General features: G+C 34.9%; 2 protein-coding genes across 2 annotated transcripts in view; both read left to right on the top strand.

Moving 5' to 3' along the window:
- The window catches only part of ppp1r2 (protein phosphatase 1, regulatory (inhibitor) subunit 2), a 29,192-nt gene extending 8,824 nt beyond the window's left edge, over positions 1-20,368 (top strand). Inside the window, exons 2-6 of the mRNA XM_073844596.1 lie at positions 1,824-1,931; positions 4,724-4,807; positions 9,368-9,477; positions 13,997-14,167; positions 17,172-20,368. Of these exons, the coding sequence (XP_073700697.1) occupies positions 1,824-1,931; positions 4,724-4,807; positions 9,368-9,477; positions 13,997-14,167; positions 17,172-17,191 (493 nt within the window). The 3' untranslated portion in view covers positions 17,192-20,368. The remainder of the gene's footprint in view (positions 1-1,823; positions 1,932-4,723; positions 4,808-9,367; positions 9,478-13,996; positions 14,168-17,171) is intronic.
- A 3,213-nt stretch (positions 20,369-23,581) lies between these two features.
- acap2b (ArfGAP with coiled-coil, ankyrin repeat and PH domains 2b) overlaps positions 23,582-26,853 on the top strand; it is an 88,542-nt gene continuing 85,270 nt past the window's right edge. Inside the window, exon 1 of the mRNA XM_073843906.1 lies at positions 23,582-23,886. Within this exon, the coding sequence (XP_073700007.1) occupies positions 23,834-23,886 (53 nt within the window). The 5' untranslated portion in view covers positions 23,582-23,833. The remainder of the gene's footprint in view (positions 23,887-26,853) is intronic.

Here is a 26,853-nt window from a genome sequence, read left to right as displayed (position 1 = left end):
GTTACATTTTTTAGTAATTTTATGTTCTTTTGTCATTTTTATTTATTTTTAAGTATTTCAGTTTATAGCTCTTATTTTTTCAGGTTTTGTTTTAGTAATTTTAGTATTTCAGCTTGAACTTATTTTATTTCAGTGAGTTGCCAAGGAAACTAATTTTCATTTAAGGTTTGTTTCAAATATTTGTATTTAAATAAAAAAAAAAAAAAAAAAAAGTAATTCTCGTTAATTGAACCATTATAAAATGAATCAGTTCTAGAGGGAATTTAGTACCAAGAGTGTAATTACTAAATAAAAAAAGAAGTAATTATCATTGAATGGACCAGTAAAAAATATCGTTTCTAGAGGGAATTTGGTAATTTGGCGTTAAAAAACGTTACTAGTGTTACTTTAGTATTACTTATTTATTGTTTTAGTATTTATTCATATTTTTAGCTATTTTTATACTTTCAGTTTTTGTCAAATTTTCATTTGTTTTTGTTTACTTTTTCAGTAATTTGATGTTCTTTTGTCATTTTTATTTATTTTTACTTAAGTATTTCCATTTATAGCTCTTATTTCTTCATTTTTTTTATTTATTTTAGTATTTCAGCTTAAAATTAATTATTTGCAACTCTGCAACTTACTGAAATAAAATAAATTTAATCTGTAATACTAAAATTACTAAAACAAAAACTGAAAAAAGAAGTGCTGTAAAGTACTTAAACATGAAAATTATTTTCTTTGGCAACTTACTGAAATTTCATTTTTATTTAAGTGTTTAAGTTTATAGCTCTTATTTTTTAAGTTTTTGTTTGAGTAATTTTAGTATTTCAGCTATTTTATTTCAGTAAGTTGCCAAGGAAAATAATTTTCGTTTAAATTTTTTTAGCTAATATCTATATTTTATTAAAAAAAACAAAAGGTAATTATCGTTAAATAGACCAGTAAACAATTGATAATTTCTAGAGAGAATTTGGTACCAAGAGTGCCGTTACTAGTTTTATTTTAGTATTATTTATTAATTATTTTAGTGTTAATTAATATTTATAGTTTTTTAAACTTTTTAATTATTTTGTTCTTTTGTCATTTTTATTTGATTTTTATTCAAATATTTCAGTTACGTACTTATTTTTATTTCAGTAATTTTAATACTCCAGCTTTTTTTATTTATATTTTATTTAAATTACCAAAAAAAGTAATTGTTTTAATTAAGAGCAACAACGCTGGTAGAGTAATTGATAATATTACTGAAATGTGTAAGATTTGTATAGATTTTCTCTTAAAGTTAACATAAAGTCGACATTGTTTCCATTTAATTTAATTTTAATTTTAATTAACAAATTATCAGTACTTGTTCCAAAGAAAAATGTTTTGTTTTTAATTCTTAACAAAATGAACAACCTTCCTTCTCTCAAGTAAACTTCCATCCCACTTTGACTTTTCATGCCCGTATTGGCCATATAGTTGTGCGTAGTTATGCTTAGAAAGGCAGCCAGTTGAAATTATTTGTACTTTGTGCTTTGCATTACAAAACTGCACTCAGTGTAGTGCTGTAACATGATTATAGCATTGAATGCATTGGAAAACATTGACTTCAGACATGAAAGGCGGCCATGTCTGCTAGTCTTATCATTTATGTCACTAAAGGTCTGGTATATTTGGCAATGTATGCCACTTGGTGCTATTTTTTGTGTCCGCCGTTTCCAAAGTACTCCATAAAGTTTCAAAGTGGGGCAGAGTCCTTCGTTTAATGTTAGCAGATCTCAGAGGGAATATGTGCATCAGGGCTAATAGCTTTATCTATAATTGTATGTTAAGCTCTGCGTTTCTACCCATTCTTATAGGAAGAAGTCACAAAAATGGGATGAAATGAACATTTTGGCCACATATCACCCGGCGGATAAGGACTATGGGCTGATGAAGATAGACGAGCCCAGCACGCCATACCACAGGTAAGCAACGCACACGCACGCACACACACACACACACACACACACACGCACACACGCGCACACACACACACACACACACACACACACACACAATGCTATTGTGCTACTGTGTGGATTCAGGAGTGAAGCTACTGCCACCCTTTTAAATCTAATAAGAAAATGAACAAAATTGTAATTTAGGAAAAAAAAATCTACTTTCAAATAATTTTTCAAGTAGGTCTGCTTCTAACAACTATTTTTTAAATTGATTAATCTATCAACTAATTTATTGATTAATCTAAACGGCTAATTTCCCACAAAAAATACTAATTTTTACTAAAGAGCATTTTTTTTCTTTTAATGAAATTAATTAATTGGAGATGCTTTTGATTTAATAAAATTTAATGGAACCATTAAAACGGAATCCAGAGAAGTAATGGAAAGTAATTTGTTAAAAATAAAACTGTAAAATTAATTAGACTTTTTGATTAAAAAAATGAACCATTAAAACAAAGTATAAAAAAATTAAACAATGGCAGCATTTGGTTAGTAATATGCATTGCTAAAAACTTCATTTGGACAATTTAAAGGCGATTTTCTCAATGTTTTTTTTTTTTTTTTTTTTTGCACCCTCAGATTCCAGTTTTTCAAATAGTTGTATCTCGGCCAAATATTGTCATATCCAAACAAACCATATATCAATGGAAATGCTAATTATTCAGCTTTTAGATGATGTATACAATGCAATAATAATAAAAACGATTGCCCCTATGACTGGTTTTGTGGTCCGAGGTCACAATTGTGCTACTGTGTGGATTCAGGAGTGAAGCTGCTGCTACCCTTTTAAATCTAATAATAAAATGAAAATGTGCTTGTAAGAGCAAATTGGATTAAGTGAAGGAGTGATTAAATGAACAAAACAGTAATTTAGGCAAATAAAATAAACTGCAAATTTATTTTAAGTAGTCCCTCCTTCATTCTTTTCTTAGTTCCCTCAGTCAAACATCTGACTGAATAGCTCATTATGCAGCTCATTATGCAGGTCTTTGTCTTCTCAGGTGTAAATCACAGCATTATTCATGATCATTCACGCCTCCTCGCATACAGTCGTTCTAAACAAAAAGTGTCTTCAAAAATATAAATCTATATACTGTTTTGTGTAAACAAGTGAACTAAATGATTTTCACATCATTTGGTAGAAAAAAACTCTAGCCTACCACATCCAGTTCTCAAAAGTCTTGTGAACAAATATTTTGTATGTGTTTCATGACCTTATTTCAGTGACTTCAAAAATTTAGTTTTTCACTAAGCACGCATAAACGTATGTACATGTACATTCTTGTTTTGCTGACATATTATTGTAGCCCAATATGTGCTGATTACAATGTAATCAGATTTAGGCCATTTATATGTTTTTAAGATACTGAAAAAAGCACAAATGTCAAGGCATGTCAAAACTTCTCCAGGGCCCCAAAACACCCTCAGACTAGCCTGGAAAAATCCAGACCCTAATCTATTAAGATTAAGGGTCTGGCATCGAGCAATGAAAAGGATCTAACTCGAGGGGCGGCACCAAGCATGCATTTGAAACTATTGCTGTACGCAATTGGATAACTCCAGACCAATCACAACAAAACACGGTGTGACGTATCCAGAGCGACGGTGAACATATAAGAGTGGATTTCAATGTTATAACATAAACAATGTGACAAGATTAATAACTATTAATTACGACAGCCGAATCAACCTCATAAAACAATTAGGTCCGATCAAACTATTCATTATATCAACTAATATGTGGATGGACACTAGAGTTTCATTCAGCAGCGAGACATATCGTCCTGTTCAAGTTAGGCTACTGTATTACTATTGAATAGTTCAGTTTTTCGTTACAGTAAGTTTACCAAGTGACTCTTACCATTTGTAAATGAGATGGACCTCATCCACCACAATCCCGATCAGGTTGTCCCGGTAGACCTTGTTCGATAACATATATCGCCACTTCTTTTTTTAACAGCCAGGACTCGAGACTGCAGAATGCTATCTGGCATTGCCCGCTTCGGATCTGTTCCTCTTCGTGGTCGCCCCATACGCTTAACTACCAGCGGAGCTAACTGATAAATTAAACTCTTGCCGTATCCAGTCGGCAAAACAGCAAAAACGTCCTTCTTGCAAAGGAACGTTTCGAGCTCTTTTAAATGATAAGCCAAGTCTAACTCGGTCATTGTAGCGGCCAAAGCCGTTTCAAACAACTGCTTTTCATCTGTAGATCCCTTTCAATGTTTACTAAATGGTTCCGGACGTCGCAGCGCTGTCGTCATCAGCTTAGCTCGCCTCTGGCCCGCCTACATCAGATACACCGATTTGATTGGTTCCCAGAACTGCTTACGTATTGCAGTAACATGCATCATTGCTCGATGCCAGAGTGTCTTGCAGAGACAATTCAAATTGTACTCTCGCGAGACCTCTGGATTTCCAGGGTACCCTCAGACCCCAGAGGGTTAAAAAAGGTGCATACGTGAGTCTAGTTTATAGTAGCAATGCACTGATGTGGACCATAAACAATAGATTAGACTGCTACAGTTTGAAAAAGAGTAATTGTTTAAAGATTTGATCTCTTGCTGAGGCTCTTTTTATTGTAAATATGGGTGGTTCAAAGCATTGCTCTACTCTCTGGATATGTTACTGCCCTGTCTGCAAAATACAAGAGCAGCACTGAGGGTGCAACTCAATACGACCGGGTAATTTGCGGAAAAGGTCATGCTGTCGTTCTCCCTTTGGGCTATCGGCCAAAAATCTCCTGTCCTTCTTAGGATGGTTGGCGATGACGAGGATGAGGGGGCGCTCAGCGATTCGGACGGGAACACAGACTTACCCGGAGATGACCTCGCTAAAAAGTAAGTGATGCATGATTGTCATCTCTGATAAGAATGAAAGTGTAGTGAAAGGATTTCTTAAAATGCTAGCTACCAACATTTATATGACTCCCCAATGATCTCGGCTTACTTGAAATAATAACTAAATGTTTATATTCACTGTTTTGTCAGGCTGTAGTGTTTCAAAACAGCTTAAAGCATGCATCTCTTGGATTCAATGAGTTAATTTGAAAGGCAAGCAGAAATACATCAAGTTTTGGTAACATGATGGATCTACACTGTCACAATCCTTCACGTTTTTCCTCAGTCAAGTCCACTTTGACTTTGGTGGATTCACTGCATTCTCTGATAAAGGGAGAAGCCCATTAAGATACAACAGCTGCGAGAACAGAGTGTTTCTATAATTTTTGGTTTTCTGCCGCTTTGTTAGTTCAATCTAGTTAACGATACATGAATAACCAGAAGTCCGAACAGATGTCACGTCACGGCCTACAGGCAAATCAACTGCTTTTACAACAGTGTCTGCCCAACATCTTCTGTCTGACTGTTTCTGTTTGGAGTTCGACTCAAATGCACTGTCATTTCAGTGTTTCCAAAAAAAGCCTCAGAAAAGCATGTCAGCAAACTGGCTCATAGTGGCACGTATATTGATCTACAGCCAGTAACCCATAGCTGACAAAAACTTTGATTTAATAAGGGTTTTGCATAGTGTGAACATCTGAGCGCTTTGCGTAATTTTACAACCTAGTTGGATATATTTCACAACACATTTAAAAACGTAAAGGATTTATTAGAGAATAAAAATGTCCTGATAATTTACTCAGCCCCATGTCATCCAAGATGTTCATGTTTCTTTCTTTAGTCAAGAAGAAATTAAGGTTTTTGAGGAAAACTTCCCAGGATTTTTCTCTATACAGTGGACTTCAATGGATTCAATGGATTGAAGGTCCAAAATGCAATTTCAATGTAGCTTCTTTTTTGAAGTTGTCTAATACGCCGTCTCTGGGCCGAAATGGCTGCTTGAATGTGAACGTTTGAGACAAAAATTAACCCTTTATAGAGCACTCATTGAAATACTTGGAAATTCAACCTCAGAGTGTTATTGGAGGTTATTACAAGACTTTTGAACTTTTGTGTCTTAAAAAAAAAATTGTATATTTTTTATGTTGAAAATTAAGGTAAAGTAAGTTACCATATATGGTTCCTTGCCGGTCTATGGTAATTTGTGTGTGTGTGTATATACAGTAGTCAACATTCGAAGTGGATCAAAAAAGTTAATCAAAAGTTGTCCTAAGATAAGAACGGGTATTCTTTTTGGTTTTAGGACAAATTTGATGAAAGGTTTTGATCCACTTCGAATGTTGACTACTGTATATATATATATATACAAAAACTTAACTGAATATTTATTTAGGAAATTAAAAATCTTTGTTTTCCTCATCAGAACCCTTGATGGGGTCAGCTGGCACAACAAAAACCAACCTCTATCCATAGAATTGTTGAATAGACAGCTGCAAATGAAAAGTGAAGATCTACTGAACTTTATTCACTTAAATTGTAAATATATAATGAGAAGTGTGGAAAAAAAATAGCACAAAGTACTGGTGGCACCACTTATTTTAGCTGAAATAATAAACACCAATCTATGCTACTATAATATGAAATGGCTTAGTAGTAATTAGTAGTAACTTCAATAAATGTCTTATCCTTCCCACTGGATCACTGTATAATGTTATACAAACCTGTGTCAACGTCCAATGCACTATTGAGTACAATTGTTCTACATTATAATGACATATACAGTATTGTAAATATATAGTTAAGTAAAACAAAAATAGCACTATACATTCTGGTGGTACCACTTCTTTTAGCAGTAATGAGGCCCTCAGTAAAAAATAAACGCCAACATATGCCATTTTATTATAATAAAAAACTATAGGTACTAAAACTGACCAAAATTACACATTTTCACTGTTTATTTCTTGATCATTTCAATAAATGGTTTAAGTTTCACAATGGATTACTGTATAATGTTATACAAGCTTGTGCAATATTCAGTGGACTAAAAACAGGCATACTATCACTTACTTACTCTTACCTGAACAGGGCGTAAGTCTAAAAATGGACATACTGTATGATCGAATATGATCACCATTTTTATACCACAGCTTTCACTAATTTCTAGAAATCCTGTGCAAACAATGTCTATATCAACGTATAACACAACTATTCAACCATGCAATGTGTGAGTTTCATTGACTTACAATTGTGGTAGGAGCGTAAATCAGCATTTTTCTACCTGCGGAAGCACGCTGAAGTTTGAAACGCCCCGGACATCTTCCGATTGGTCAGATGCCATCTGAGACGTAGACTTACATCCGTTGATTGGCTGGGAGAAAAGCATGCAAACGCCATTGAAAATGTTCGATTAAGTTACCAAATATGGTTCTTCTCCCGATAAAGGGTTAACCTTGTATACCCCTCCATATTTACAAACACAACACCGGAAGACACAGCCATTAAGAGATCATTTCTAGTTAATGTAACAGAATTTACCAGTATTTTGATAGTGATGTGTGAATGGCTCTTTACTGATAAAATGATGGATAGTCGTTGCCATTTATGGCAATTTCCTGGTGTTACTGTGTGAAAGGGGCTATTAAGTCACTAGTTTTGCAAACAAACTGTGTGCACCAATGCCATTTACTCTATCACTGCTTGGTTTTGAATTTTTATCCAATATTGGGTGAACTATTCCAGCTACTAGATGTTAAAAGTATGTTGTAAGTGGACATAAATTCTCACCAGAATGTTCATAGATTTTCTTGCCCTGAGAGAAAGGCACTTGAGTCTTTGAATGAATAGGTCCGTTTTAATGCAGGATTTGGGTGTTTAAGTCTAGATCCGTGTCTTTAAAAGCTCTGAGATGGATGTGAGTGAGTGGTTTGTCTGCCGCAGGCCTGTAACTGAATCTGTAGCTGATGTTAGCATCTAGGAAGAGCATCCTGAACCTAATAGTAGTGCCACTACTCTGCCTTAATCCCGCTCGCCTTTACTTTCTTTCTTCATCTCTATCTCTGCTCTCTTTTGTCATCGTCCTCCTCCTACTGTGTCTTTCTTTCACCACTCTATCTTGTCTTTCCCTCAGGCACGTGTGGTTTATGTTCTCCTACCCAGCATTCACTGGGGCCATTATTTGTGTGTGTGTTTGTGTCCGGTTACTTCTCCAGCCTTCTCACATTAACTACAGAGACAACCAGGTTTTGTGAAAAACTTCCTTAATAAGCTAAACTAAGTTATATTTTATTAACATTAGCTATTATTATAATGAGAAAGTCAAATTAATTGAAGAGCTTATTATTTTTTTCCCTTATAAGGAACTTCAGCTTCCGTCGAGTCTTCCTCTGTAGTTTCTATTTATAAGAAGTCGATATGAATACAGTATGATTGCATCAAATTTTGGTCAGAGTTAAATGGATGTTTTGGGCAATTACATATTTATTGGTTTTTCATTTCATGACGAAGACAGGAAGGTTTTTAGCTATAGTGATGCACATTAGGTGTGTAATTGATGCTTTTACCATTATTGTGCCGCCACAGGAAATGATGGGGAATTAAGCTTGTTGCATAAGCCTGTGGCAGCATAAATCATCAGAAAATGCATACAAATTATGATTATGTAATGTAATGGTATACAGATGAGGACAAAAGTTTACAGAATCTACAAAATGTTAATTATTTTAGCAAAATAAGAGCGTTCTTCTAAAAAAATCCTTCTTTTTTTTCTAGCATTTTTGTGCATTTGAATCCTTTCCAACAATGACTGTATGATTTTGAGATCCATCTTTTCACACTGAGGACAACTGAGGGACTCATACGCAACTATTACAGAAGGTTCAAACACTCACTGATGCTTTAGAAAGAAAAAACATCCATTGAAATATTTTGAACAGAATGGAGATGTGGTAATCTTTCTTATTTTGCATAAATTTAATTTAGTACTGCCCTTCGGAAGCTACAGAAGATACTTGCATGTTTCCCGGAAGATAACATAAGTTTAAATTTACCATGATCAGTGAGCATTTGAACCTTCTGTAATAGTTGCATATGAGTCCCTCAGTTGTCCTCAGTGTCAAAAGATGGATCTCAAAATGAAACAGTTATTGCTGAAAAGGGTTTAAATGCACAAAAATGCCTAAAAACCAAAGAATTTGTGGGACCTGAAGGTTTTATCTGGACTCATGAAAAACTATCACTAAACTAAAAAACACAGCTGTGGATCATTCAGGAAACAATGCAGTATTAAGAATCATAGGGGATGTACTTTTTATAAATTCAGTTATTCTCTTGTGGACTATATGTGAACATCTTTTATGTGAAATATCTTATTCAGGTCAGTACTAAATAAACAATAACATGCATTTTGTATGATCCCAATTATTTTGCTAAAATAATTAACATTTTGCAAATTCTGCAAGGTGTATGTGAACTAAACGGGAAATAATAAAATATAAATTTGTATTACAAAAACTAATTCAAAATATTGAATGATGGCTTCTCGTTCTCACCTGTCTGTCTCAGGCTGGCGGCGGCGGCGGCGGCGGCGGAAGGCGCAGAATCTCGCTTCATGGAAGAGCCAGAGGAGGAGAGCAGTGAGGAAGAGGAGGAGGAGTTGAGTCCGGAGGATCAAGGTGAGACACGTGTCTCTGTCTCTCATGGCCCCAGATTCACCTCTGTTTCCTCTCACACTGATTACACATTTGCACAGCTCACCGCACCGTCAGCCGGCGGCTCAAACACACACTGCTCCGCAACTCGTTCTCTCTCTTTTGTCTGTTTTTCTCAATTCTTTTTAATGCACAGTCTTATGTAGTGTTACATGCAGGGTTTGTCTAGTAAAGGTTTATAAGCATATACAGTCGTGGCCAAAAGTTTTGAGAATGACACAAATATTAGTTTTCACAAAGTTTGCTGCTCAACTGCTTTTAGATCTTTGTTTCAGTTGTTTCTGTGATGTACTGAAATATAATTACAAGCACTTCATACGTTTCAAAGGCTTTTATTGACAATTACATGACATTTATGCAAAGAGTCAGTATTTGCAGTGTTGGCCCTTCTTGTTCAGGACCTCTGCAATTCGACTGGGCATGCTCTCAATCAACTTCTGGGCCAAATCCTGACTGATAGCAACCCATTCTTTCATAATCACTTCTTGGAGTTTGTCAGAATTAGTGGGTTTTTGTTTGTCCACCCACCTCTTGAGGATTGACCACAAGTCATCAATGGGATTAAGATCTGGGGAGTTTCCAGGCCATGGACCCAAAATTTCAACGTTTTGGTCCCCGAGCCACTTAGTTATCACTTTTGCCTTATGGCACGGTGCTCCATCGTGCTGGAAAATGCATTGTTCTTCTCCAAACTGTTGTTGGATTGTTGGAAGAAGTTGCTGTTGGAGGGTGTTTTGGTACCATTCTTTATTCATGGCTGTGTTTTTGGGCAAAATTGTGAGTGAGCCCACTCCCTTGGATGAGAAGCAACCCCACACATGAATGGTCTCAGGATGCTTTACTGTTGGCATGACACAGGACTGATGGTAGCGCTCACCTTTTCTTCTCCGGACAAGCCTTTTTCCAGATGCCCCAAACAATCGGAAAGAGGCTTCATCTGAGAATATGACTTTGCCCCAGTCCTCAGCAGTCCATTCGCCATACTTTTTGCAGAAGATCAATCTGTCCCTGATGGTTTTTTTTTTTTGAGAGAAGTGGCTTCTTTGCTGCCCTTCTTGACACCAGGCCATCTTCCAAAAGTCTTGGCCTCACTGTGTGTTCAGATGCGCTCACACCTGCCTGCTGCCATTCCTGAGCAAGCTCTGCACTGGTGCCACTCCGATCCCGCAGCTGAATCCTCTTTAGGAGACCATCCTGGCGCTTGCTGGACTCTCTTGGACGCCCTGAAGCCTTCTTAACAATGCAGTGGAAAGTTTTTTTGGGATTAAGTTCATTTTCATGGCAACGAAGGACTATGCAATTCATCTGATCCCTCTTCATAACATTCTGGAGTATATGCAAATTGCTATTATAAAAACTTAAGCAGCAACTTTTCCAATTTCCAATATTTAGGTAATTCTCAAAACTTTTGTCCACGACTGTATATTAATACAAGTGAAACTGGTACCAATAGTTTTGATACCACAGTGGAAATCAGGGATGTACGATTAATCGAAGGCGATTGTCATGCGCATTTTGTCAGTAAAACCGTTTGTGTAATCGGTAGTAAATCTCCAGCACATGCTTTCAGATGGAGCAGTATTTACTACACAGAGCCGTACTGCCCTCCAAAGGCAAAGTGCAGTAACTACGCCAACACTGAAAGAAAAATGCCTTTAAAGGAACACTCGACTTATTTTGGAAATAGGCTCATTCTCCAACTCCCCCCGAGTTAATAAGTTGAGTTTTACCGTTTTGAAATCCATTCAGCCGTTCTCCTGTTCTGGCGATATCACTTTCAGCATAGCTTAGCATAGATCATTGAATCCTATGAGATCAATAGCATCGCGTTCAAAAATGACCAACGAGTTTCGATATTTTTCCTATTTAAAACATGACTCTTCTGTAGTTATATCGTGTACTAATACCGGTGGAAAATGCAAAGCTGCGAGTTTCTAGGCTGATAAGATTAGGAACTACACTTCCATTCCGGCGTAATAGTCAAGGAAGTTTGCTGCCGTAATATGGATGCAGCAGGCGGAGTATTATCACGCAGCGCCTGAAATTAGTTCCCAGCTGGATTAGCATTTGCACATGTGCTGCGTGGTATTACTCCGCCTGCTTGGGTCATGTTACGGCAGCAAACTTCCTTGACTATTACGCCGGAATGGGAGTGTAGTTCCTAATCTTATCAGCCTAGAAAATCACATCTTTACATTTTCCACCGGTCTTAGTACACGATAAAACTACAGAAGAGTCAAGTTTTAAATAGGACAAATATGGAAACTCGTTGGTCATTTTTGAACATGATGCTATCGGTCTAATAGGATTCAATGATCTATGCTAAGCTATGCTAAAAGTGATATCGCCAGAACAGGAGAACGGCTGAATGGATTTCAAAACGGTAAAAATCAACTTATTAACTCGGGGGGAGTTGGAGAATGAGCCTATTTCCAAAAAAAAGTGGAGTGTTCCTTTAAAGTTTTTACGCCAGCTAGTCAAACATGTTGACGCTCTCGTTTCTCTGAAATGGGACATAATTGAACCAGGAGACTTTGCCACAAGACAAAACAGTTGTCACAAAGTCCTTTTTAAGCCTTAACTCAATTTTGACCAAATGTGTAGTTACTGCGCTTTGCCTTTGGAGGGCAGCGTAGGTCACTGACAAGCTACTCTATATCGCTTTCATTATTGCAGACGATTTAATCACGCAATATGGAAATAGAAAGAAAACGTTTCACAATAATGACAGCTGTTTGCATAGCTTCTCAGTGTACTACGGTTTTGTGTAGTAAATGCTGCTACTTCTGAAAGCACGTGAAAATACCACATTTAATGACATGTTTTTACTCCAAACTCACTTCATAACGTTAGTCGAGTGTTTGAAGTAGATCCTTCTGTGAGAGGATGTGGCTTCTCTTACACAGAATATTGCATATTTTTTATAGTATTCTAAGCTGTGATACAGGCATTGCATTATAAATATACTTTATTATGATAAATAAGATAATAAGAAGAACTTCTGCCTAATTATCGTGCAGCCCTAGTGGAAATGAATTTTATTGAATGCTCTCATTTATTTGGAACATTAAATATTGGACATACAGTGCCTTGCAAAAGTGTTCATACCCCCTCATTTTTTTTCACGTTTTGTTGCAGCATTATGTTAAACTGCTTTAAATTACTTTTTTTCCACATCGATCTACGTCTCATACACCATAATGACAAAGCACAAAACAGGTTTGTAACAACTTTGCAAATTTATTAAAAATAAAAAACTGAAAAGATCGCGTTGCATAAGTATTCATACCCTTTTCTGGGACACTCGAAATTTAGCCTTCATATTGCTTCTAGATGTTACTACACTTCGAGTGGAGTTAAACTGTGGCAGATTCATTTGAATGAGTCTGATTTAGAAAGGCACACACCTCTCAGAAAAGGTCTAACAGCTGAAAATGCATATCAGAGCAAAAACCAAGATAACTGCCTGTAGAGCTCAGTGACAGACTTGCGTTAAGGCAATGATCTAGGGAAGAAATCTGCTGCATTGAAGGTTGACAGAAGCATTATCCATACTGGAAGACGACTGGAACAACTAGGACTCGAGAAAATGTCTGCCAGCCCCCATCCAAGCTGACAGAGCTTGAGAGGTGAAAAGGTGAGGCAAAGAATGGCAGATCATTGCCAAATGCAGATGAGCAAAGCTTGTCACATCAGACCCAAAAAGACTCGAGGCTGTAAAGGTGCTTCAACTATGTACTGAGTTAAGGGTATGAATACTTATGCAATGTACTTATTTCAGTGTTTTATGTTTAATACATTTGTAAAATTTGCACATCTGGTTTTTGCTTTGTCATTATTATGGTGTACGGAGTGTAAACTGATGTGGGGAAAAACTAATTTACAGCAGTTTAACATAATGCGGCAACAAAACAAAAAGGGGTATGAATACTTTTGCAAGGCACTGTATATAATCAGATATGTACAATTTATAACAAATATATGAGTAAAACAATAACAAGTACAGCTTGCCATGAGTTTCTCAGTGAAGAGAACTTTGCATCCTGTTTCTCAAGCAGTTATTGAGGTAAACGTTGGCCAATATCAGAACAAATATCACTGTCAACGCACAAAACACACACAAAAAAAATCAAATTATTGTTTTAATTACAAATGTGACAGCTCTAATTATTTATTTCCTAAAACTAAAGATTTGAATCTCTTTGTTTATCCAGTGTTCACTGCTAGAGAAAAAAAACCGAAACAAGTGACTCAAACAAGTGAAATTTTGATATTGGTGTTGTAAGCATATATGCTAATGTGAAAAATAAAACTGCGCATGCAGCATTCAGTTTGATGTACACCACTTTGATGTGTTACCACTTTCCACCAGCTTTTTGTTAACCTAGAACAAAGATTTGTCTTCATCTTTTTGCGTTTCCCTTAATGGACGGTGAATCAGTGGGTTCTGGTGTTTAGAGCTGTATGTTTTGTCTTTCCTCAGCCAGAAAGCAGCAGTTCCAGATGATGAGGAAGATGCATTATAATGAAGGCATGAACATTAAGCTAGCCCGACAACTCATCGCCAGTGAGCTGGCAGAGGATGAAGATGAGGATGAAGAGATGAAGGATGACACAGAGACCGAGGACATCACCGTCGACCCCCCACAAGATGGTAAATGAACTTAGCAGTGTAATGAAAAACACTATTGACCTGCGTTGACCTACTGTACATGTAGTTTGAACAGTTGCTTAAAATGGAAAGTCCCAACAAGAGTAATTGTGGTGTTGAAAATCTGCACATAAACTGAAACGTTCACATGCTCTGAGTGAACTATGATGCTTCGATTGCCTTTTGTGTGTGAAGATTTTGTTTTGCTTTGTTGGAGGAAGAGTCTTCAAGCATGGTCTGTTGACCACTAGAGGTCCCTTGAGATGCTGGAAGGGTTTCCAGATGCTCTCCCAAGATCAGTTTAGGACAAAACACTTCAGAATAGAGCAGAGACTTTGCTTGTTAGTGCAGATGGATAAGTCAAGCATGACTACTGCTATTGCTTTTTTGGGGGGTTAGTGATAAACTCTTAACCCAACATATTAACCCTGGAAACTCTTTATTAACCCTTATATTGGCATAAAATAATATTTTTTTTCAATCAAGCTGTCTATTGAACCTTGTTGTGAAAATATGTTCCAAAATTGCATTTTTCTTCATGTATCATCTTTAGTGAATATTAGGCTGTTGTGACCAATTAATTTATCACTAAAATGTATTTTTCAGTGCGTTTATAGTCTTTGAATAATTTAAGTAAATTTAATAATAGAGATTTATTTATGTGACTTCTTCATGTGATCCGTATGGAAGCCTGTTTCCACCACTGAATAAAAGATGAAAAGAGTAATTGTGATTTTCACAATTCTGACATTTTTCTTGCAATTGCAAATTTACATCATGCAATTCTGACTTCAGAATTGTGATATAAATTTGCAATTGTGCTTTTTTTTTCCACATAAATGCTTTATATAATACGTTGTATGTTTATATCTTGTAATTCTCACTTTAAAACACACATTTGCAAGTTGTTAAGTCAGAACTGTAAAATATAAACTCGCAATTCTGTGAACATACAAGTTGCATTTCCCCCCCTCATAACTGGACTTTATAACTCACAATTGCGAGTTTAGAATTGTGAGGAAAAAGTCAGAATTGCGAGATATAAGCTCGGAATTATGAAAAACAAAAAAGTCAGAATTGAAAGATAAACATGGAAATACGAGAACAAGTCAGAATTGTAAGAAACTTGGAATTTCAAGAAAAAAAGAGTTGTGAGATACAAACTCACATTTGCAAGAAAAAAAAACGGAATTGCGAGAAAGTCAAAATTGTAAGATACAAAATTGCATTTGCAAGAAACTTGGAATTGCAAGAAAGTCAGAATTGAGAGCTATAAACTCGGAATTTCAAGGAAAAAGTCACAATTTAAAGATACAACTTGCATTTGCAAGGAAAAAACTGAATTGCGAGAGTGAGAAATTAAGAAAGGAGAGATATAAACTCGGAGTTGTGAGGAAAAAAGTCAGAATTGTGAGATATAAACTCACATTTTCAAGAAAAAAACTCAGAACTGCGAGAGTCAGAATTGTGAGATAAACTCAGAATTGTGACAAATTCAGAATTGTGAGATACAAACTTGGATTTGCAAGAAAAAAAACTCGGAATTGCGAGAGTCATAATTGAGAGCTATAAACTTGGAATTTCAAGAAAAAAGTGAGAATTGTGAGATACAAACTTGCATTTGCAAGGAAAAAACTGAATTGCGAGAAAGTCAGAATTGTGAGATAAACTCAGAATTGTGACAAAAAATTTAGAGTTGTGAGATACAAACTTGGATTTGCAAGAAGAAAAACTCAGAATTGCGAGAGTCATAATTCAGAACTGTAAACTCAGAATTTCAAGGAAAAAGTCAGAATTTAAAGATACAAACTCGCATTTTCAAGAAAAAAACTCAGAACTGCGAGAGTCAGAATTGTGAGATAAACTCAGAATTGTGACAAAAAAATTAGAGTTGTGAGATACAAACTTGGATTTGCAAGAAGAAAAAACTCGGAATTGCGAGAGTCATAATTCAGAACTATAAACTCAGAATTGCGAGAAAGTCAGAATTGTGACAAATTCAGAGTTGTGAGATACAAACTTGGATTTGCAAGAAAAAAAAACTCGGAATTGCGAGAGTCATAATTGAGAGCTATAAACTCGGAATTTCAAGAAAAAAGTCAGAATTGTGAGATACAAACTTGCATTTGCAAGGAAAAAACTGAATTGCGAGAAAGTCAGAATTGTGAGATAAACTCAGAATTGTGACAAAAAATTTAGAGTTGTGAGATACAAACTTGTTTTTTCAAGGAAAAAGCTGAATTGCGAGAGTGAGAATAAAGAGCTATAAACTCAGAATTTCTAGGAAAAAGTCAGAATTTAAGATACTTGCATTTTCAAGAAAAAACTCAGAATTGCGAGAGAGTCAGAATTGTGAGATACAAACTTGGATTTGCAAGAAAAAAAACTTGGATTTGCGAGAGTCATAATTGAGAGCTATAAACTCAGAATTTCAAGGAAAAAGTCAGAATTTAAAGATACAAACTTGCATTTGCAAGGAAACAACTGAATTGCGAGAAAGTCAGAATTGTAAGATAAACTTGGAATTGAGAGGAGAAAAGTCAGAATTGTGAGATACAATCTCGCATTTGCAAGAAAAAAAATATTGGAATTGTCAGATTTGTGAGAAACTCGGAACTGTGAGAAAAAAAGAATTGAGAGAGATACAAACTTGCATTTGCGAGAAAAATGTCAGAATTAAAAAATAAACTCATAATTGCGAGAAAGTCAGAATTATGAGATACAAACGCGCATTTTGCGAGAAAAAAACCTTTGCGTTAAAGTCAGAAGTTTATATCTCGCAATTCTGACTTTATAACTCAAAGTCGGAATTGTGAGTTTGTATTGGGCAAAGTCACAATTGTTGTTGTTTTATAAATGGTGGAAACAGGCTTCCTTAGATATGTTTTCCCCTGCTTTTTCTGTAGAAATAAAAAAGAAATGCATTTAAAATAATTAAAAAACAAACAATAAAATCTAAATATATTTGATATAATAAAATAAACTGTAGCTTCTCCATCTATTACAGATGGATTCCTTGTCCCGTGAACGTCTGGAAGGCGCAGCTTCGTCACCGGTTCAGCTCCAGGATTCCCCTCCACCCCGTGTTTTCCATCAACACCGCAATGCCACGCATATCATCATCCAGCTCCCTTATTTGCCAAACGTTTATTGTCATCACACTAAGAAACGAGACTGTTATCAAAGCGTTCCAGGCCTGGACTCCACCCTCTTCCTGTGGCGAGAGCGTGGGAGGCCGCTGAGAAAGTGTGCTTGTGTCCTACACCCCGTCACGACTCATCGACGTCCACAATGAACCGTACGCTTTCTCTGGTTTCCCAACTCGGCCGTTATCGACGTTTAATAATCTGAACAGGCAGGTGGTTTAGCATGCACTGGTTAAAGGGGGACTGATGTGGTCTTGGGCTTCCACACACACCGAGCTCTACTGTATGCATGGCTTCTGAAAACCATGTTTAATTACATTGGCACTAATAGTATCTGCCCTGTCTATGATTAACAGGTGAGTATTACTGAACTAGATAGAAAACTACTGATCAGTAGACTGAACCCTTTGGTTGTCTCTGTTGCTTTTCCGAAACTGCAAAAGCTTTATTAGATGCTGAACAGTTCTGACGGTTTTCGACTTGGCATCCTTATCGAGCTTTGTTTGTTTTGATTGCCTTTTTTTTTCCAAATGCCATTATATGATTTCTGAAGAATATAATTATCCTGCAGTACTAAATAAAAGATAAAATAATTTTGATATATTGACCAAGCAATTTGACCTCTAAAATTGCAATTGTTGTTTTGGTGTATTTATCAAATTATAGTCATGAATACTCACACAATATATATGTAGGTTGTAAAAAAAAAAATAAAAAGCTAAATGGGTGAATGATGCAAAATCTGGCAAGAACTTGTCTAGGTCATATTTGGCTTCTAAATATATATAATATATATATATAAACTTTATTTCAGGACTTTGTAACTCACAGTTGTGAGTTTGTATCTCAAAATTCAGATAAAGTTAGAATTGACAAATATAAACTTGGAATTGCAAGAAAAAAGTCAGAATTGTAAGATGCAACTTGCAGTTGCGAGAAAAACAGTCAGAACTTTATTTCAGGAATTTATAACTCACAGTTGCGAGTTTATATCTCACAATTCTAATAAAAGAAAAGTTAGAATTGCGAGAAAAAGGTTAGAATTGAGAGATATACTCGGAATGTCAGAATTGTAAGATACAAACTTGCATTTCCAAGAAAAAAATAAATTCCGAAAAAAGGGCAAATTGTATGATATGAACTTGCAGTTGCGAGAAAAAAAAAGTCTGAACTTTATTTCAGGAGTTTAAAACAAAAGTTAGAATTGTAAGAAAAAAGTAAGAATTAAGAGATATAAACTCGGAATTGCAAGGAAGTCAGAATAAAAAATATAAATTGTAAGAAAAAGGTCAGAATTGTAAGATGCAAATTTGCACTTGCAAGAAAAAAAGTCAAAATTGTAAGATATAAACTTGGATTTGCATGAAGGTCAGAATTAAAAATATATAAACTTGGAATTGTACGAAAAAAGTCAGAAGTGTAAGATGCAAACTAGCACTTGCAAGACAGAAACTCAATTTCGAGAAAGTCAGAATTGGGAGATACAAACTGAATTGCAAGACAAAAGTTGGAATTGTGAGATACAGACTTCAGTTTGCGAGAAAACTCAGAATTGCAAGAAAGTCAGAATTGAAAAATAAACTTACAATTGTGAGAAAAAAGTCAGAATTGTAAGATGCAAACTTGCATTTGCAAGAAAAAACTCGGAATTGCGAGAAAGTCAGAATTGAAAAATCTTAACTTTTATTGTAAGAAAAAAAGTCATAATTGTAAGATGCAAACTTGCGCTTGCAAGAAAAAAAACCTCGGAAATTGCGAGAAAGTCAGAATTGAGAGATAAATTGAATTGCAAGACAAAAGTCGGAATTGTGAGATACAGACTTTAATTCGCAAGATAACTCGGAATTGTGAGAAAGTCAGAATTGAAAAAATATAAATTTGGAATTGTACGAAAAAAGTCAGAATTGTAAGATACAAACTTGCATTTGTGAGAAAAAAAAATTTGCAAGAAAGAAACTCAAAATTTTGAGAAAGTCAGAATTGGGAGATACAAACTGAATTGCATGACAAAAGTCGGAATTGTGAGATACAGACTTTAATTTGCGAGAAAGTCAAAATTGAAAAATAAACTTGGAATTGCAAGAAAAAAGCCAGAATTGTAAGATACAAACTAGCATTTGCAAGAAAAAAAAACTCGGAAATTGCAAGAAAGTCAGAATTGAAAAAAAATGTAAAATTGGAATAGTAAGAAAAAAGAATTGTACGATGCAAGACGTTGTGAGATACAGACTTGCATTTGCCAAAAAGTCAGAATTGAGAGATATAAATTTGCATTTGCAAAAAAACAAAAAGGATTATTTTAATTAAACTTTTTTTATTAAATAAAAATAATCAGGCTTGTTACAGTAATGCAAAAAGGGGAGAGAAAGTCTAAATATATCCTGCAATGTAAAAAAGACTCATTAAAATGCAAAAATATTAATTCTGACTTACTACAAAAAAAAAAAAAAGGAAATTAGATATTTAAAAACATTATTTCATTAATCTAAAAAATTAAGTACATTCAATTAAGTGCTTGCCAGGTTTTGTGAAATTCACCCAAATGTCCACACAGCATTGCTGTTTTGGCTCCTGTCTATATTCTCCACACAAAAAGTACAATCATTAGTTTGAGATGTGTGTTTTTGAGATGTGTTTTCAGTTTCACACGGCCGGCCCTCGACTGAATGATGTCAGGAAATGTTGAGACAGAAACAGTGCTGCACACATTGAACATTAAAGCACTTATTTCTTAATTGGTTACCTATTTTTAATGAGAAAGATGAAAGGTCTGGTATGGTCCTGCGGTATCCCGTCAGTCATTGACATGGATCGCACACATATTCGACTCATGTCAAATATAGTTTAAATCCTACATTTATACGTTCTCAAACACAAGTGCTTTGATTTTATCGTTATGTTGAACTGATTTTTTTCATGGGTTTTGAGTATTTTGACCATTTCTGTCCATTTTATTCCTCCCCAAGTTTTTTTTTTTTGGGTTCTTTTCCTGAATAGATGTGCATGTTCTTCAAACGAAAATGTGCATATTTGTCAGTCATTAAAATGTTGGTATGAACTTGTTCTTTGAATTTGCTTTTTTTTTTTTTTTAATTTGCTTTGAATGCATATTACTAATCAAAAATGAAGTTTTGGTATATTTACGGTAGGAAATTTACAAAATATCTTCATGGAACACGATCTTAATATCCTAACGATTTTTAGCATACAAAAAAATCGATATGACCAATATGTATGTTTGGCTATTGCTACAAAATATACCTGTGCTACTTATGACTGGTTTTGTGATTCAAGGTCACATACAGCTATTACCTTTATAGTTAACGCTATTTCTTGTGGTAAGTGGTCTTTACATTGGCAGAGCTTTAAAGTTTAAACAATCCAGTAATTAGAGTAGCTTTGGCAGAAAACAGTGTTTTTGAGAAGGTAGATTTTAATACTATCAGTCAATGTACAGCAACATCTCTGAAGAATGAAGAGTTTCGTCTGAAGCACATGATTTGCCTCAAGCAAAGTCAGAAATCAACCACTAGATGGAAGCATTTCACAAAAATAAAATATCATACATACATGCAACGAACCCAAACTTGATCCATAAAGTAAAGTTCATTGGAAAGAACTTTCTAAGCTTTAAAAATGCACGTGATACAAAAATAGATATTTGCGTGGTCGATGTAACCTTACATGAATGCTTATAAAGAGCAAAACTGCTCCAGTTTCATTGTGGAATAAAAGTGGGAGTGAACCTTTTCTTCAAACGTGGATTTTGGAGATCCTTGATAGTTTCCCGAAACCAAATCCACGATATTTGCTTAAACTTCCCAAGCACATATTTATGATATCGAGCTAATCTGACGCAATCTTTGATGCAGCACCGAAATTGTGTAATTTGTGGTGTAGGGTGTCAAAAAGGACTTTGGAAGGAGGGGAAGTGAAGACTGGACTCATTGGCCTGTTTCTGGCCGTGTCTCAAATCACAAGGACGGCAAATGTCACCGTTTCTACGAGACACGAAGTTGGTTTTCCTCCAGAGGGCGTTTGGCGGCTCAAACGAGGGATTGAGCCATTGAGTCCTATTCAACATTACAAGACAGATTTGGTCCTAACGAAGACGTTTGTACACTAAAACGTATAATCATTTAAATGCGCGACAGTCAATGAATGATATTTAAAACTGAGATGTGTTCACAATCTCTAAAGCAAAATCTGACGCAAAAATCTCAAACGAATGTGATTGGTCTATCTTAGCCAGCGGTGAGAAAAGTAACATGTGCCATGTGTCTGTAGAACGTCTATTTAAATACACTTGCATTGAATTCAACTATTCAACTAAATAAAACCTGGATAATGATAATAAAATGATTCTTATTAGGTAAAAATAAAGATGCTGTAAAAAAATTCTATCATATTTTGGAACCGTTCCTAAAGGATGCCATTACCCTGGTGAAAAAACAAACAAACAAAAAAACAGCTAAACCAGCCTAGGCTGGTTTTAGTTTTTTTTTTTTTTTCAGCAGCGTAGGAATGGTCTTATAGGATTTTCTTATAGGACAAGACATAAATATCAAAAACATAGGCTGGTCTTAGTTGGTTTAAGCTGTAAGTAGCTGGTTTAAGCTTTAAGTCGCTGGTTTTAGCTGGTCTCCCAGGCTGGTTAGGCTGGTTTTAGCTGGTGGTTTCCCAGCATGACCAGCTAAGACCAGCCTGACCAAACCCCTCTAAAACCAGCTTGGCGACCAGATATGACCAGCTAAAGGATTCCATTACCATGGTGAAAAAAACAGCTAAAATAGCCTAGGTTGGTTGGCGGGTTTTAGCTGGTCAGCAGGCTGGTTTTAGAGGGGTTTTGACAAGACATAAATATCCTGTAGGATCATTTCTACAGGTTTTAATGGGATCCTGTTTTATTTTTCCTGCTGAAAAAAAAAAAAAACAGCTAAAACCAACATAGGCTGGTCTTAGCTGGTTTAAGTTGGAAGTAGCTGGTTTTAGCTGGTCTCCCAGACTGGTAAGGCTGACCAGCTAAGACCAGCCTGACCATCCTGGCCCCTCTAAAACCAGCTTGGCGACCAGCTATGACCAGCTAAAGGATTCCATTACCCTGGTGAAAATACAAGCGAAAACCAGCCTAGGTTGGTTGGCTGGTTTTAGCTGGTCAGCAGGCTGGTTTTAGAGGGGTTTTGGCAACATTCCCAGCTTGGCTGGTTTAAGATGGAAGGAGCTGGTTTTAGCTGGTCTCCCAGGCTTTTCAGGCTGGATTTAGCTGATGGTTTCCCAGCCTGACCAGCTAAAACCAGCCTGAAAAGCCTGTCCAGGCTGGGAAAGTGGCCAAAACCCCTCTAAAACCAGCTTGGCGACCAGCTATGACCAGCTAAGGGATTCCATTACCCTGGTGAAAATACAAGCGAAAACCAGCCTAGGTTGGTTGGCTGGTTTTAGCTGGTCAGCAGGCTGGTTTTAGAGGGATTTTGGCAACATTCTCAGCCTGGCTGGTTTAAGATGGAAGGAGCTGGTTTTAGCTGGTCTCCCAGGCTTTTCAGGCTGGATTTAGCTGATGGTTTCCCAGCCTGACCAGCTAAAACCAGCCTGAAAAGCCTGGCCAGGCTGGGAAAGTGGCCAAAACCCCTCTAAAACCAGCTTGGCGACCAGCTATGACCAGCTAAAGGATTCCATTACCCTGGTGAAAATACAAGCGAAAACCAGCCTAGGTTGGTTGGCTGGTTTTAGCTGGTCAGCAGGCTGGTTTTAGAGGGGTTTTGGCAACATTCCCAGCCTGGCTGGTTTAAGATGGAAGGAGCTGGTTTTAGCTGGTCTCCCAGGCTTTTCAGGCTGGTTTTAGCTGATGGTTTCCCAGCCTGACCAGCTAAAACCAGCCTGAAAAGCCTGGTTGACCAGCCTATGCTGGTTTTAGCTGTTTTTCACCAGGGTTTAAAGCATCTTTTAAGAATTTTAAAGGAATCCTAAGACTATTTCTATCGAATTCCTATAGGAACATTTCCAATATGATAGAAATTCCTCCAAAATTCTTATTGGAATCCTTTAGGATTTTTTGACAAGGGCCGCCTTGCAAAAAACACGTCAGCCAATCCGATACCAGTAAACGTTGATTGACAGCCGAAATTTACCAGTTGACCCCGCCCATTAGATAACGAACGGTTGCATGCGAGTTTTCATTCTACTAAACTATTTCATTTCTTTCCTTCAGGACGAAACTCATGGCCAAAACTGCTGTCTAGATAGACAACACACTACGTTTTGAGACACAGCCCACAGTGCTCCTCTCATCAGATCAGTCTAACAGTTACTCGTTAATGCTGGAGGAACTACACCTTATAAAACAATCATTTCCACAGCTTCATGTCCGACTGACACCAGCAGATCACACTTCAACGCTCATATGTGGAGTTTATCCGGGATCCTGGAGTGATTTGACCAGAAAGTTTGAGCTGTTTGTGTGTTTTTACAGGAGCTAATGCTAGCCTGTTAGCTCTTAATCTGTGTTCATAAACCTGGTCAAGTCAACATGAAGATTACTGTGGATTTCGAGGAATGTCTCAAGGATTCTCCCAGATTCAGGTGGGAAAGACGTTTCAACTTCGAGATGGTTTTTGGAGTTAAAAGTGCTGTGCATTTTAGATTTAAATGATAAAATATAACACAACGTATTAATTTAGATGCTCATTTGGTGTTATTTTAATCATACATTGCATTGTTTTAATGGTTCGGGTTGGTCTTTATCTAATCTATTATGATTTTTTATTATTTATATGAATGACAACCTTTGCAAAAAGTACTTGATGATATTAGATTGCAATGCAAATCATCCTCATCATAGCTTGATGTTTACATATTTTCATAATGCGATTATTTTATATAAAATACCTACTATATGAGTTTATAAGTGCATGTACACTTGATTTATCGACACATATGTAGTTTTGTGAGTTTTTTTTTAATTTCTCTTGCATCTGAGTAGAAAAGTGGGCTGCTGCTGACTGAAATATTGACACAAAGTTTAATAACTTTCCAGGATTGAGCCCTTGAGCAAGACATTTTAAAGGGACAGTTCAGCCAAAACAAAAATAAAACTGATAAAAATTATTAATTCACTCTTAATTTGTTCCAGTCAAAGGTTTTTGCTTGTTTTCTGCTCACCAAAGTACAGCAAAAACAGTAAAAATATTTAAATATTTATGGAAATGTTTAAATATATCCTTTAAAATAACTGCTTTCTATTTGAAAATATTTTAAAATGTAATTTATTCCTGCGATTTCAAAGCTGAACTTTGAAATATTTTTACTTTTAAAAATAACTGATGTCTATTTGAAAATATTTTAAAATGTAATTTATTCAAAGCTGGATTCTGAAATATTTGTACTTTTTTAAATAACTGCTTTCTATTTGAAAATATTTTAAAATGTAATTTATTCCTGCGATTTCAAAGCTGAACTTTGAAATATTTTTACTTTTAAAAATAACTGATGTCTATTTGAAAATATTTTAAAATGTAATTTATTCAAAGCTGGATTCTGAAATATTTGTACTTTTTAAAATAACTGCTTTCTATTTGAAAATATTTAAAAATGTTATTTATTCCTGTGATTTCAAAGCTGAATTTTGAAATAATTTTACTTTTTTTTTTTTTTTTTTTTTTAATAACTGCTTTCTATTTGGAAATATTTTAAAATGTAATTTATTCCTGCGATTTCAAAGCTGAACTTTGAAATATTTTTACTTTTTAAAATAACTGTTTTCTATTTGAAAATATTTTAAAATGTAATTTATTCCTGCGATTTCAAAGCTGAACTTTGAAATATTTTCTATTTGAAAATATTTAAAAATGTTATTTATTCCTGTGATTTCAAAGCTGAATTTTGAAATATTTTTACTTTTTAAAATAACTGCTTTCTATTTGAAAATATTTAAAAATGTTATTTATTCCTGTGATTTCAAAGCTGAATTTTGAAATAATTGTACTTTTTTTTTTTTTTTTTTTTAAATAACTGCTTTCTATTTGGAAATATTTTAAAATGTAATTTATTCCTTTAATTTTAAAGCTGAATTTTGAAATATGTTTACTTTTTTTTTTTTTTTTTAAATAACTGCTTTCTATTTGGAAATATTTTAAAATGTAATTTATTCCTTTAATTTTAAAGCTGAATTTTGAAATATGTTTACTTTTTGAAATAACTGCTTTCTATTTGAAAATATTTTAAAATGTAATTTATTCCTGCGATTTCAAAGCTGAACTGTGAAATATTTTTACTTTTAAAAATAACTGCTTTCAATTTGAAAATATTTAAAAATGTTATTTATTCCTGTGATTTCAAAGCTGAATTTTGAAATAATTTTACTTTTTTTTTTTTTTTTTTTTTTTTTTTTTTTTTAATAACTGCTTTCTATTTGGAAATATTTTAAAATGTAATTTATTCCTGCGATTTCAAAGCTGAACTTTGAAATATTTTTACTTTTTAAAATAACTGCTTTCTATTTGAAAATATTTTAAAATGTAATTTATTCCTGCGATTTCAAAGCTGAACTTTGAAATATTTTTACTTTTAAAAATAACTGCTTTCAATTTGAAAATATTTAAAAATGTAATTTATTCCTTTGATTTCAAAGCTGAATTTTGAAATAATTTTACTTTTTTTTTTTTTTTTTTTAAATAACTGCTTTCTATTTGGAAATATTTTAAAATGTAATTTATTCCTTTAATTTTAAAGCTGAATTTTGAAATATGTTTACTTTTTGAAATAACTGCTTTCTATTTGGAATTTTTTTTAAAATGTAATTTATTCCTGTGGTTTCAAAAATGAATTTTGAAATAATTTTACTTTTTTTTTTTTTTTTTAAATAACTGCTTTCTATTTGGAAATATTTTAAAATGTAATTTATTCAAGCTGAATTTTGAAATATTTGAACGTTTTAAAATAACTGCTTTTTATTTGGCAATATTTTAAAATGTAAATAAATGACATTTTACAATACAAAATTACAATAAAAATGTTTCAAAATTGTACTGTTTTTGCTGTACTTCAGACCAAATAAATGCAGGTTTGGTGAGCAGAAGATAATTCTTAAACAAACATTAAAAGTCTTACTGTTCAAAAACTTTTGAAAAGGATAAACTTGCATTAAGTGAACTTGTCTAAATGACTAATTACTACTTAGCAAGCGTCTTTACGTCTAGTGGAGCTCGAGTGAGTCTCTGTGGAAGTGCTGAAGAATTATTTATGCCTTCTGCCCCTTCATCTCCCACTCCTCTCTCATAACAACATCCTCTCAGAAATAAGGAGCAGATGTTCATGGAAAACATGGAAAAGGACGTTTTAATTTCCTCACTTTTGTTCAGTCAAAGAGACGCCTATGGGTTCAGCTGAGAGGATGTGAAACCGCTGGACGGTTGCACTGAATCACGCCTTTTCTTACGCAAAGTGAATAATAAGTTCATTAACCGCTGATGTTTACATCTTCAGAAGAAAATATGCTTGCTTGTGGAAAGTTTGTGTTTCCAAAGTTGCCAAAGTTATGAGTTATTTGAA

This window comes from Garra rufa, chromosome 7 (assembly GCF_049309525.1).
Source record: "Garra rufa chromosome 7, GarRuf1.0, whole genome shotgun sequence".
NCBI classification, from domain to species: Eukaryota; Metazoa; Chordata; class Actinopteri; order Cypriniformes; family Cyprinidae; genus Garra; species Garra rufa.
Note: the sequence above shows the minus strand (reverse complement) of the source record. Positions and strands in the feature narration are given on the sequence as shown.